Source organism: Siphateles boraxobius, unplaced genomic scaffold (genome assembly GCF_051911475.1).
Source record: "Siphateles boraxobius isolate OS27281-9 unplaced genomic scaffold, OSU_SipBor_1 77, whole genome shotgun sequence".
In the NCBI taxonomy this organism is placed as follows: domain Eukaryota; kingdom Metazoa; phylum Chordata; class Actinopteri; order Cypriniformes; family Leuciscidae; genus Siphateles; species Siphateles boraxobius.
This window is the reverse complement of record NW_027509205.1, coordinates 8342501-8357730: the sequence shown is the minus strand read 5'-3', so window position 1 is coordinate 8357730 and position 15230 is coordinate 8342501. Positions and strand designations below refer to the sequence as shown.

The following is a 15230-nucleotide window of genomic DNA, read 5'->3' as shown; positions in this document are numbered from 1 at the left end:
CTGACAAGAGCTAACTTTAGGGGGCAATTTTACCAAAAATGTAAAAAAAAAAACATTTTATCATTTACTCACCCTCATATCGTTCTGTATGACTTGAAGTTTTACAGTGTCTGTCCCCCATTCACTTCCATTATGTGGAAAAGAGCCCCTGGGACATTCTGCCTAATATCATTTGTTCCATGAAAAAAAAAAAAAATCATAGGGATTTGAAATGACATCAGGGTAAGTAAATGATGACAAAATGTTATTTTTTTCAGTATAATGATTATATATATATATATATATATATATATATATATATATATATATATATATATATATATATTCTTTTTGACACTGGGAACCTTTTGACCTTGCTGGCATCCATCCCTAATCACTTTCATTGTATGAAAAAGAGCAGTGTGAACATTCTGCATAAATTCATATGGAATGTAACAATGAGAGTATCGATGACAGTAAACTATCCCTTTAAATAGCGAAGAACATACGTTTGCAATTCTGCTAAATTTAACTTGCATTTGAAGTTTGAAATCGCTGGATTTATTTGACAGTGTGAAGTGCAATCTTCCCAAAAAAGCCTTTCTATAAAGTGCGCCACTAGACTGCAATGTGACTTCTGACCACGGCGACCCTGACATTTTGACAACCAAACTGAGCACTGACAGCTTGGAGAGAGCAGTGAGTTGCTGCAGGGATTTCTGCTGCACGTCCAGACGGGCTCTCACCTCAGCTGGGCTGCATCCAGAGCCTCTTCCTCAGGCTTCAATGGCAGACACCTCAATCTCATCCAGCCGAGCCAACGGCAGACTCACCAAATAGCAAAGCAGAAGACAGGCAGATGTATGCAGCGCTTGCAAAGAGGACTATGAGTGAGATGGTTTAGAAACAGACGCAAGCAGTGCATGAAGAGAAATGCAAATGACATCTGCACGCTTTTGCATGTTGTGATAAGATGCAGCATCTGAAACGGCTCTCCTGCTGGCATCTCCCCACGATTCAAAGTGTGACTGAAATATTGATACAAATCTAATGATGAGGTTTCTATCACTGAGATGCCTAAGTAGCTCTTCTTAAAAGCAGCTTGAAAATACAAGAACATTCTTCTTACAATACGTTAGGCTTTACCATGATTATTTCCACACGGCAGGGTCCTAAATGGACGAGGCATGAGCCATGCCTGCGGTCGAGCCGATGCGTTGTCGCCTCGGGGTGGGTAGGTAGTCCTAGAGCCTGGTTTGACTCCTAGGAGGGCCTCTCGTATGGGATCATTAATTTCAGGAGCCGCAAAACCACCATTCCTACAGTTTGAGCTGAATGTTCAGGCTGAACTAATTGAGGCAAATCAGAGCCTAACATGATGGACACAGCCTCAGAATGAGGCATGCTGGGGGACAGTACAGGACAACAGCTGGAAGAGATCTGGCCAGCCTCCTGTCGGGCGGAACGTCATGCTTAATATGTTACATATGAGGAAAACGAGGGGAGCGTAACCTAAGGTTAGTTTTGTTACAGACTCAAGTTTTGAGAATGACTTCAACATTCCCATTTTGGACCCAGACAAACTTTTTATTGAGTAAAGACGATTAACGGCTCAAGGCAAGGTAGAATAATAAGCTAAAGGCATTGTTGTATATCTCGAGCATATTTCTTGGCATATATATTTTGATTAAGCATTCATAATGCATTTCCCAGATAACCAAAGGGGTCTTGCTCACATCATTGTTTATGCACCCCATGACTTTTGTACCCTTTTTTACCAGATTATTTTTGCACCAGCTCTGAGAGAGCTGTTTTAACATTTCTTCCCAAATCGCCACCTTTCCAGCTAACTGGCTCTTCCTTCTGTGACACATACAATCCCTTTCATTATGCAAATGATCTCGATACAGGCTTCTCCAGAGTTGCATGGCGAAGTTACAAATGGCTGCATACAAAACAACCTTTATTTGTCCTCCTTCAATTAAGGATTCCAAGATGTATCATTAAAGTCGAACAGGAGGGTAAAACACATCCTCCCAAAAGGCAGACGAATTTGGAAGTAAAATTTGTCCCAATGTAGAAATGATTATTCATGGTAGTATGCATTTAAAAATCAAAAGATGGAAATGTATATTTAAAATAAATATATTCATGCCTTTCAAAGTTTTGGGTTAATATGATTTTTTTATATATATATTTTTTTATAAATGAACACTTTTCAGAAAGGATGCATGAAACTGATAAAAAGTGACAGTAAAGACATTTATAATGCTGCAAAAGATTTCTTTTTCAAATACATGCTGTTATTTTGAACTTTGTATTCAAAGAATCCTGAAAAAATGTACCACGGTTTTCAAAAGATATTAAACAGCACAACTGTTTTCAACACTGACAAAAATAAGAAATGTTTCTTGAGCCCCAAAATCAGCATATTATAATGACTTCTTGAGGATCATGTGACACAATAAACTAGACTAGTGGACGCTGAAAATTCAGCTTTGCCATCACAGGAATAAATTACAGTTTTTTTAAATGGCAAAAAAGAAGATTGTTTTTACTGTATTTTTGATCAATTAAATGCAGCCTTACATTTATGAAGCCTTGAGTACTTCTTTCAAAAACATGAAAATCTCTATTGAATTCTATTGTGGTGCTGCATACTACAGTACCCATTAAAAGTTCTTTCAGCCAACGGAATTGCTTTAGGATTCTAAGTGGACTCTACTCAACTGAATTCAACCAACTTGTCCACCCACTGAAACTCGAAATGAGAGGCAAAGTCTCTCATTTTCTCCCTTTCATCCTCTGATATTGCTACGGAACATTTTTTTTAGGAATTTATAATACAAAAAGGGAGTGTCTGCATGCAATATATTCAGCAATCAGCTTTTTCATGGAAAATGATGCTAATTTACATTATGCACGTGAAAACAAACTCACACCTGCACAGATAGCCACATTTATCACGATCACTCAAGGCGACGGCTGGCCACTGCCGTAAAAGAGCGAGTGTCAATAGAAATGTTGGCCTCCAGCCTCGCCGGGTTGTCTAAGCACCTTGTCATAATTGTGTGCAGTGGCGCGGAGCACACATGTCAAACAAGCCATTAAGGGGAAGTCTGGTAAACAATACAAATTAGATGAGGATGAGTTGGACTCCTTAAAGGTTTATGAGACCGGAGGCAATGGACAAGCACAAACACACACACACACACAACTGGGCCAAAACAACTGTCCAGTATGATATCGGGTCTGGCATGACAAGGAAAAGAGGCTGAACTGCCATGAGTGCAAAGACCTTGTCTGTTTTTGTTAGCAAGCAAAAGAGAGAGAGTGAGAGAGAGAAGGGGAAAGATCGTGTTTTGGGGGTTTAAACAGGGAGATTTATGGTTTCCTGCACTCTTCATGCAGACCTACTCCATCATGTCAGCAGCAGTCCAGGCACAAACACTGACTGTTGCTGCTCCTGCTGCTGCTGGAACATTTGAATAGAATTACAAAGCAGTTTCGCCTTACAGTTACACTAGACTGGACAGAGAAACCAGAGCACACAATTTAGAGGACAGCGGCCCTCCTGCTGTGAGGATTTGCTTTTATGAAAAAAAAAGCCAGAAAAAACTACTGTGCAAATTCTGACTAGCAAGACACAGCAGTGAGTCTTTTTTCTGAAGAAAAGTGAGGTACTATTACAGGACACAACATGTTAACCGTACAAAAAACAAAAAAAAGTAGTGGAGGGTCAGAAATAAGGGATTTGCTGGTTAGCATAAACACAATTAGCCCCTGCTGGATGCCGTAGCTACACTCCCTGAGGGATAAACACATATTTTTTCCATTCGCGGTTATTCAAAAATATATGTGTATTATTGATTTTTATTCTTTATTTCACAAATATATCTTTATTTTAAATATTTATAGTGCATGTTCTCCGAAATGTTGTCTGGAAACACCAAAAGACCAGAGCTCGAATCTAACCTAAATAAATATGTATGATTAAAAGCAATAAATAAATAAAAAACTGCCAAGGTCAGAAGTATACCAGTGTTAAAACAAAACAAAAACAAAAAAAACATGTTTAAACAACATGGCAAAACTGTAATAATTTGTGTAAGTAAATATATATGGCAAAATAAGCTCAACAAAATGCTTACAGTACAATGCAATCCCAATTACACTAATAGAAAGACAAATGAAAGTCTGTACTAAAAACTGAAGTGTACACAACATAATAGGGTTCGTAATGAGACTAGAGAGCGTTCTAATTTTAACGGGTGCGATTAACAATTAAAAAAAACGATAGGGATTGCCCCCGCATTACGGTCCCATCATATTGTTTCGCATTTCCTTGTAAGCCTGTCAACAACATCTGAACCCTGGATCTGTGTGCCAAATGATCACATTAATCATACAACACAGCATCTCAAGGTATTTCTGCCTCACTAATGCATCTGTGAACGCTTCAGAAACAGCACTCAATGTTTCATCATCATCATCCCAAATGCATTACTGCTATGCATTGTAATTATGATAATTAAATCCTAAACTACATCAGAAGACGTCTCTCCTCTCGCAAAGACCTGATCTTTAGCGCACTGCCTTCTTCCTCCGTTTTGGTTTATGTTGTTATTCAAGGAAGCAACTAAAGTGCAGACACTAGGTGAACAGATTAGAGATGCTTAAGGAAGGATCTCAATGTGAAGCTCCTAAAATTGGTGACAAAGAAGTCAATGATGTGATGCTAATTGTTTTGTCCAATCAATTAATTTATTCAAAAATACATTAAAACTGACATTCATACATACCGGGCAATGACTTGAACTCACATCTTTTGATATGTTTTGGGAACAAAGTCGATATATGTAACTTTTTATGATTTGAATAGCATTTAAAAAAAATTGTGTCAAGGTAAAGTTAGTTCACAATGTAAATTGCAGACTTTTTCAAGGTGTAAGAAAAATCGGTTACACGTTATGTTAAGGTGTTTGTGTTATAGTGTAGTTATACATTTAAGTACTGAGTAATAATAATTAACGTACTTACTATATGGTTAGGGTTAGGAATAGGGGTTGGTTTAGGGTTAGTTGCATGTAATTATGCATAATTTATAGTTATTACTACAGTAATTACATGTAATGTGTGTAACAAGGACACAAATAAAATAAACAAATAAAGTGATATTAATATATAACTTTTTACTTGGTTACACCACATGACATTTTACAGTTATTCATTTGAAACTTGGCTTGAAAATGGTTTAAATGTTTTTCAAAACCATAAGAAACCAACATGAATACAAAGATAGTTTTTCTTTTCGTTATAAGGGACACTATGTCTTATCTGTCTGACTTGAACACAAAAGACTAAGTGCATATTTTCTGAATCTGAAGTCCAGGTAAAACCAGAACTGGTACAATTCCTCACTGATGCGAATGTCAATATGAATTGCCTTCCTCACGACCCTCTGAAACAAACCAGCCACGTCTCAGATCTACTTTCTTAGCCTGAATGCGTAAACTTGCCACCTCTCTCCTCCAGAAATCAATAGCTTCCATTTCTGCTCTGTACACTGCTGAGTTGTGTCAAGAATATGTTAGACAGATTAATATAAAAACAAGCTCTGCCCACACCTCCCCGATTTCCTCTCCATGACAAGCTCTTCTGTTTGTTGCTTATGCAAGCAAATGCTGATTCTACAGAACTAAAAAGACACCCATTCTCGAGAAATTCTCGCAGTTGTATTCATGTTCAGACAGCACAGAGGGCAACAAAACTTCCCGGCGTAATGTCAAACTCGAAAACTTCGACAAGAGCTGGAATTAGATATAAAAGTTAATCCCCAGATGAATTTATGCCACATATTTGATAACTTGATACGTACCGTCATCTGGAAAATCACAAAAAAGAGGAGATGAACATGATTTTTAGGGCTCTTTTGTGTGAAATACATGACATGAAAAGATTTAATTAAGATAAGAGACTGGTAATAATTAATTCTGCTTCCTTCTGTCAAGTACATAGCAATGGCTGAATAAATTACACAAGCCCTGCCTTTTATTTATTATCATTTCCACTTTCCAGGGGAAGCCGTTTGAGCTTTTCAAAGCTAAAGAAAGTTTGGCAGGGTCTCTGAAAGTAAGTCCACAGCTCGGGCCCACATAAACATCTCAGTCCTACATTCTACCACCTACTCAATTCAATCTGCTATTATGTTTTTTTGCAGGTACAGCTCAGCCCCGAGGGGGAAAACTCGCTGTGACAAACGCCAAACGGAAGGCTGCATTCAGATGGAGTGTATTCATTACCACACGCCGAGAAGTGTAGGAGACAGCAAGGAGGGTTTTAGTTACCATGTCTGTATCTCACCATCTCAATTCCAACATGGCCCAAATTAAAGCGGGAATGGAAGGTGACCTATTGCTACAGGCGACATCTTCTCATACGTAACTCTCAAACCGGTCAAACATCTGATCTGATGGTTATAAACTACCCAACACAATCCTGTCATTGTTTCTTTGACTCCTTCTAAAAATAACATTCATACGTGGCCAAACCAAGGGCGTTCCAAGTACAAAATACCCTCAAGTTTATCGTTTGGCGCACACAACGTCGTAAGTGGGTTGGATAAAAACAAACGAACATTTGTTTTACTGAAAGCAAGATGTTTTCCTCAAGCCAACTTTCTAAAACGCCAGAGTGATAATTAACGGGACAAAGCTCTGCCAAATCTTACACGAATGACCTTTGTGTGGGCAACATGGCCCTGAGTTTGAGAATCTGGCAGCGTTCATTTTGCCGCTCTCATTGCGACTTGAGCGGCTGAAACTCTAAAGGACATCGGCTTAAAGACAGCGAACAAACGGCCTAAAAAATTACACTAATTAAAGGCCGCTTTGTCAGGTTTCAGCTAGTGTTTAAACATCTTTTATTGAGTTGGAACAGACAGATGCACGTACAAAAGGAACTTCAATACTGATTTGTTTCTGTTATTTGAAAGGGAAATGCTTCAGTTGTGCTGGTAATAGCGGGATACTTGGATGTCTGAGATGTGATTCTGTTTAATTAAATATCTGTGGATAATTTGGTCTGGGAATGTCATTTTGCCCTTGGAATGGAGGACATGTTTCCTTCTCATGCTCATTTTCCTAATGCACATGCTTTTATATAAGTACATCTCAGGCTTGTAAGAAATTAATATGGCAATGAAGGATTGGGGATGGAAGTGTAATTGGACAACCGATCTCCCTTGACGCTTAATGGCCTCTGAAGACAGCGGCCGCAGGGCTGGGGATGAGATAGCTGGGAGGAGAGCTTTTCTGTGGGCTTGTGAAGGTCTGGCACATAAAGAACTGTCGGTTTGAGAACTTGCAGAACAATCGGAAATGTAATTAAGAGCTGGCTGTGGCTTTTAAACACTCGGCTAGAGCGGAAACAAACAGACGGGGAAAAAGAAACATCCATGTATCGAAAACATGCAGTGTGATCAATAGCCCACGGTTCGGAAAGCATCAAAGGGGGAATGTTTTGTGACTTCACTCTGCACCTCGCAATTTCTCTCAGAATGGAAGGGTTTCAAAGCAATCTCTAATGTCATTAAACTTCTATTAAAAAGCAGTTAGAAGTGTATATTGCCTCTATTTCTCTAGGAGTCAGACGTATACATTTTAGGTAACATTTTACGAGTTTCCGATCTCTTGGTAAAGAGTAAGGTTAATCAAAACATCAATCAAACATAATTACCTAGCAGTGCCACATGGACAGTGTTTCAAGGAGATAATAACTATTGTCTTTTAGCTTCTGCAAAATAAAATTAATCTTAAACAGGATTTTCAACACAAGCCTTTCCTCAAACCCTCAGACAGAACATCCTAAGAAGCAGGTGATTGTGCAATTAATGTGCAAATCGAGTCTCGACCCAGCAGGGCCGTTTCTTCAAATGCAGTTTTAATCTACTGATACAAATATTTCTTAAAGATTTTTTTGAAAACAATTATAAAGATAAATTGTGACCCAAATTAAAATGATTTAAATTAGTGCTGTCAAATCGATTAATCACGATTAATCGCATCTAACATAAAAGTTTGAGTTTATATGTATGTGTGTTTGTGAGTGTATGTAACGTGTTTTGGGGAAAAAAAAACATTTATTCCATAATGTGATTTCCTCCCCACTTTCAATTCTTTTACTTTTACCCTTGATTTTTGCACATTTTTTGAATGAAAGATCAAAAGAATAAACAATGCAGATTTATTTTTTACAGCCATTTTTGATCATATTTACCAGGGTTGCCATTAATTCTGACCACAACTGTATACACACACACACACACACACACACACACACACACACACACACACACACACACACACACACACACACACACACACACACACACACACACACACACACTATATATAAATATATATGTTAGATGTGATTAATTGATTAGACAGCCCTAATTTAAATTAAATTATACTGTTGAAAAAAATCGAGAAAGACCATGATTGTTTCACATTATTTAAATCATAGTCAATGTCAGGAACTGACCCACTTGAGCTGAAGCTGTACAATAAAATAATACTGGTGAACAGGGCTTGACATTTAGCCTACTTTTTTGTTCACTAGCCACTGTGGCCAATGGTTTTCCAAAGTTACAAGCTACTCAGCATTTTCACTGGCCACAATACCATGGGGAAAAACTGCCATATAAATATTGCATAATTTGGCAGCAGGTGTATTAGGCTGCGGTCACTTTAAGACCTGGCGCACAAATCCATTATACTGTCACACATGCGTCTTTACATTCATTTAAAACATAATTGACATAAACAAGACTGGCATTGTGTCATTATCTTGTGTGTATTTGACTGTTTAAGCACAATATATATTATAAGCAACGAAAAAACGTAAATTATGTGCAATCCAATGCCAAAATTCAAGCCCTGTAACAACAACAATATTCATCTGGAGCAAATTAAATGAGTGAGGGGTTGAGGGGTTGATTGAGTGAGGGGAGGCGTGTTTGTGTGTCAAATTGCCGTCGGAGTGATGAGAGAGCAAGAAAGCGCAGCTGGTATTGTGTGTCTATTCTGTGGAAAATGAGTATTGAAAGCATTATTTCAGTATCGAAAAATCTATATTTCTGACAACACTACATTGCACTTAGTTTATTATTTCAGATGACTTTTTAAAAGACTACAATTAAAAAATGTAAAGCCTATATTATATATAAAATCAACCCGCCAAAGTGGCTAGCAAACTTTAGGACTAAATTAAAAAGAATATATTTATCAAAAGAAAACCACTGACAAAAACGCACAAAAATTTAAAAATTAGAGTGAACGCTCATTATTGTTTGTTTGCTACTCCTTTGGACATTCAGGTCTGGTTCAGTGACGAAAACCACACTGAAAACTTTCAAAATGTTTGCACGTGTGCACTGGAGTTAATTATACGACATGTAATTTCGGCACATTAATACCGACTACACCCACACACATGCAGCTATTTTGTTTGAGTATTTACAACGGTGTCCATAATGAAGCTCCCTCCAGCTCATAAAGAGAAGCATCTCCACTGCCAGCAGCTCAGGAGTAACCTCCAAAGCCCATTTCATGTTGTCGCATATAAATATTCATTAACAGAGTGGGGAAACCAGCTGTTTCTCCCAATTAATCTGTGCAGAGATATGCCATTTGCCAATAAATTGTTGTTGTATAATTAATGACTCTCATTGCATGGTGACAATGACAGAAACGATACCTCATTTAATATTGAGATTTATTTTCATAAACTTGGCAAAAGCAAGCAGCTAATCAGCTTCAGTAATAAACAGAGCTGCGTCTCATGTGGAAAACTTAAGCCGCGTACCCGAGAAGTCAGCCACCCTGCATCCCACCAGTCCAGATAAATCAAGATGTCAGGAGATTTCTACATCAAAGCAGATGTCCCTCCCTGCTTCTCGCTGACCATGTTAACAGGCTACACACAAGCAGACGATGGGGAGCAACGTGGTGAGGACACCCACTTCAAAAAAGCAAACGGGCCTGAGTTGAGATCTGGTCAGGTTGAAAACACTCTGGTCAGGAGAATTCTTATGGGACTTACCATCTGGAGGAGGAGCCGGTGTGAAGTGAACAGGTTTATCTGCAGAGGAAGAAGAGAGAGAGAGGCACATTAGTTAAAAGGAAGATGTCAGGACAGTCCCAGGCGGTCAGTAGTCGTTTTGAATGAGTGGGTGGACAGTGGACTGCATGATTCTTTCACAGAGGTTAAATCTCAAAAGGAATATATTAAGAGAGATCAGATGGAATATGAAATTAAAGGAAAGTTCTGGGTTAAATACAACTTGAGCTCAATCGACAGTGGAGTGACATGCTATCAGTTACCACAGGAAATGTGTTTGCTGTAATGCCCTTACACTGACATAAATGTGAAAACATTTAAGTAAATTCAAGTAAAACATATATATTTATAGCCAACCATTCAAAAGTTTGGGGTCAGTAAGACTTTCTTTTAAAAAATTAATTCATACTTTTATTCAGAAAAAATGATCAAAATTGATCAAATGCGACAGTAACAACATTTATAGGGTTAAAGAAGTTAATAAACATGTTATGTTCTGTTAATCATTCTATTGATCATATTGAATATATTGAATACTCGAAAAGAACTCTATCACAGTTTCCAAAAAAATATTAAGCAGCACAAATGTTTTCCACATTGAGAATAATAGGAAATGTTACTTGAGCAGGAAACTAGAATGATTTCTGAAGGAACATGTGACATTGAAGACTGAAAAATTTGCTTTGCCACCAAAGGAATACATTTCATTTCGGAATATATTAAAGTAGAAAAAAAAATTAATTGTAGTAATATTTCACAAATATTATTATATTACTATTACATTTTTACTGTATTTTTGATCAAATAAATGCAGGCTTGGTGAGCATAAGAAACTTATTAAAAGAAAACATTTTTAAAAATCCTACTGACACTAAACTTTTGAATGGTAGAGAATGTGTTAACAAGATCAGTGAGATGGAATCACTTTCACAGAATCTACATCAAGAAGCGAACCTTAAAATGGCTTAATACAAAACTAAACCTTGTTGTACAGATTAATTTACACCAAAATGCACCAAAAAAAACTGTGTTCTGGAGATGGATTTTGACATGATTTTCTTATGAATTTGACAACAAAAGTTATTTTCTGTTGCTTTCTCTTGAAAAAGCCTTTTCAAATCACTGTCTGACATTTGTGAAGGCTACAACTTTATCATTTTAAATACTATAGAGACTCTGAATATGTGTTTTTATTTTCATTATGAGCCAATTCATGTGTTTGAAATCAAGATAAAAAAAAACAACTTGAATGTTTTAACAGTTTTTAACGCTTTCATTTATGGACAAAAAAATACCTTTTTCAAAATATTTTCTTTTGTGTTCTACAGAAAAAGTAAGTCATACAAGCTTGGAATGATGTCAGGGTGAGTAAATAATGACAAAATTTACATTTTGGAGTGAACTATCACTTTAAGCTCTTACACTAATCAATGTTAAAATATTCAGACAACAAAACCAGCCAAAAATGTTGGGCTGAAACTCATTAAAATCAGCGCCGACTGAAAGAGAGAACTCCCATAGAAGTTGGAAGCGACCCCACTCAGTCTAACTTTCCTCCAAACCGAAGTGATTTTAAAAACACTGAACTCGTGTACCTTATTACTGTTGACAGAACCGGCTTTTCGACAACATGCGCATGAAGCCATCTAGCTAAAGTGCAGATACAACACCCTGCTTCTGCAGGCGGAAATAACCAACGCCACAAAACTATCACATCAATTGCCCAGCCAGTCGGTTGCGCTTACACACACTAACACACATACACACACTCCCACACACAAGGATGGAGTTGGAATCTCTGCTCCTCTCTTCACCAGCACCCCCAACTGCCAGGAAAGAGTTTAATTTTAGGCTCACTTCAAATTGCTTGTCAACAACTGAGCGCAGGGAAGATTGGAAAGCCAGCACTGGAGAGAGAGAGACAGAAAAACAGAGGTCTGAGAGAACGAGGAAGGGGGGGGGGGGGGGGGGGGGGGGTGTTGGCGGCTTGCTGTGCTTCTCTCCTTGAATAATGAAGTGTCTGTTGAACTGGTCTGAGAGTCAATCATGACAGTTACAGCGTTTCATCCTTCGGGAAACAGCGCTATAGCTGAGGGTGAATAATAACACACACACAGATGTGTATCATAGAGATAAAACATATACTGCTCACATACTGTAATGCATAACCCTGTGCACAGCTCGCCTTTCTTATATGTCCAGTGGCAGTAGAGGACAAAACTACTGTCTGTGCAGGTCTCACGGGAACGTTTGTTTCACATGTAAATGATACACAGCTGAGAAATTCAACACAAGGTTCACCTCAAGCCTATTTGCTTTACTTAAAGGGATAGTTCATCCAAAACTGAAAACGAGTGTCTCAGTGCATACAATGAGAATCAAATCAATCCAATGCTTTTTGGTCTACACTATGTATACTGTACAAAGCTGTGATGTATGCTAGCACAGCTATGTAGGCAATCTGATGTCAGGGAAAGCTGATAATTTTACAGTTTTTAAACAAAAATATTTGACCAATAGCATAAGTACTAATAGAGATTCATGTAAAAATTTCACTGTCAAATATTATTGAAAATAGGGAGAATAAAAGTATCACAATATGTTACCTCATGATACTATACCAAAATTCTCAGGCTAAGAATCAACATTTTTGTTAAATTTTTTCCATAATTTTTCCACAATAAGTGAGATGAAACAATTAACCACAAATCAGAGAAAAGTACAGAAGCATTAGGCCAATGTAGACTCTATTCTTTCTATTCAACCAAAATTCAAACTGAGAACGAGCGAAGAACATAATTTCACAAAGTACTGAAATAATTGAGAATAGAATCGCAGAATAAATCAACACAAATTGATATATTAGAAAAACAAGTGAATTGTGTGTATGTATCTCATGTCACAACATAATTTAATATTGAAATCAATATTTTATTTGAAATTGTATTTAATCATTTATTTGGTAAAAACCCATGTAAAAAGCACGATATAGTCAGCCAGCCGTTACCCTAAATTGACCTCAACGTGAACTGTCAGGCAGACTGTCATATCTGTAAATATCTGTGCATAAATGCCAACCATATGTTTTCACTCAGTGTCTGTCCTCCTCTTACCCTTTCTGTTTTATGATCTAGTTTGCTGATGTGTATGTATGAGCTGATGAATTTGGTTGTGGAGCTGAGCAGCTCTGGTCCTGTGTGGCCTCACTTCTCTGTGCCTGCTAAATGAAAATGGAAATGACTAACCTTTGGTCTGTATCCCACTCCAACAAGCTTTCAAACGCTACGATGCACCTCTCCATGTTAATGGTACTCCTTTCACTCCATCCTGTTTTTTACTCTTCTTTGAGGAGCAGGGATGGAGTGCTCTAACTGAGTTTATGTTTAAATCTAATGGAATCTGTCTGGATTAAATCGATTTTGCGACATGGTCGGCTTATAAATGAACCTCACACTCAGACTCCTTTATTGAGGGATGGAGAGGGCACATTTTCAGAATTTCATGAAGGGCCCTTTTTGGTCTTTTAATATAGATCTAATGTAGAGGCACCGCAGATCTCTTTAAGTGAGGGCACAGGTAGGATTATGAGAAATGAGCTAGGTAATGGTTTACAGAGGGCGCACAGGACTGGATCCTCTCTTGTTTGCCTCTCACTGCAATACTAAACATACTCCTATCCAAAAAGGTGTATATTATTGTCTCTATAAAGGAGTATGTTAAATATGCTTTTATGTAAATATTTAACAGTGTTTTAACATCTACTCAGATGGCCTGAGGCCCTAGAAACCATATATATATATATATATATATATATATATATATATATATATATATATATATATATATATATTTTTTTTTCAAATCAATTCTCTCAAATCAAAGGTGAGATTTTCACTAAATACAGATTTAAATCAGAGCGGGAATGAGTATGAATTTTTGTTATATAATTTGTCAAATATTTGCAACAACACTATACATTTGTCTGTAAAAGTTAAATGTTAATTGTTTCTGGTATCAATTCATATGGCATCTTGCGTGACACCAAAAATAAAGTTGCTAAACTCAAGTGTAAACAGACCAAAAAAAGGTAAAGATGGACAAAAAATGTAATTAATATGATCTGTGCAAGCTTCCCGTTAAAATAGTCTTCTCAATTTCAATCTCATTAAGAAGCTATTGAGCCATCAGCACTGACACATAGCGAAACCACTTTCTAACCAATTAAACTTTCTTCTGTAGCAAAGCATCCTTACAAAATATATGTTTACCTTTCTGCAATGAAGTCATTCTTTAGTCTCAGATAGCAAAATTCTATGAATGTGAATTCACAGAGGAAGAAAACACGGGATGCAACGATTCAAAAAGGCAGATAAAAACCAATAGAGATAGTAATACATCCAAAACAGGAAAAGAGCAGTGTTACCTGCTGCTCCATGTCATCAAAGCGCATTTTGACATGCTCTAGAGCTCACGTTCCGTCTCCAATCGTTTCTTTGTAAGCACAGTGCCAAATCTATCTGGCAACACACACCGGCTGGCGGGGCACCTTAAGATACCAAAGCGTTTGCAGATTCACTCAAGCAGATACAGTAAGCACTGAAGCTAATGCCAAGCTTTCACATCCAAAGGCATTTAATCTGCCCCCTTTATCCCACTGTGCAGTCTAAATACCACTGCTTCAGGGATGACAGAATGCCACCGAGCTGTGTTTTTAGACACAAGCGCTCAAGCACTTTGTAGGATGAGGACAGTTTATCTGTGTCATCCTTAATCATTTCACTGTCAGGCAGGGGATCGAAGCCTACGCATTAGGGATTAGTTTTTGATTGCCATCGATCCTTATTGAACCATCCATCCGTCAATGTGTCTCCCTCTGCCTCCGTGAACATCACTGTGAGAAAACTACAGAGCACACAAGGGGAAAGAACCACTATTCTGAAACTTATCAGGCAACAAAAATTCTACGGGGTCATGCACAAACACAGACACACAAACACACACACACATATATATATATACATACGCTGCATGTCATGTTTCACTAACTGTGACCTACAGTTATTGAGGAAGAGGAGTACAGCGAAGCCGAGCGTGGAAGTGGCCAGCAGAATGAGACAGATGTTGCAAGG

At 37.7% G+C, this 15230-nt stretch overlaps 1 protein-coding gene across 4 annotated transcripts in view; it reads right to left on the bottom strand.

Moving 5' to 3' along the window:
• Positions 1 to 15230, bottom strand: part of agrn (agrin) — a 268524-nt gene that overhangs the window by 145454 nt on the left and 107840 nt on the right. For 2 of the 4 annotated variants that reach the window (XM_077217908.1, XM_077217909.1), the window contains exons 1-2: positions 15158 to 15230; positions 10084 to 10122 (exon numbers count right to left, since the gene is read on the bottom strand). The exon at positions 15158 to 15230 is cut by the window's right edge and continues 1755 nt beyond it. In XM_077217908.1, the coding sequence (XP_077074023.1) occupies positions 10084 to 10122; positions 15158 to 15230 (112 nt within the window). The remainder of the gene's footprint in view (positions 1 to 10083; positions 10123 to 15157) is intronic. The other 2 variants (XM_077217905.1, XM_077217906.1) reach the window with 1 other exon arrangement.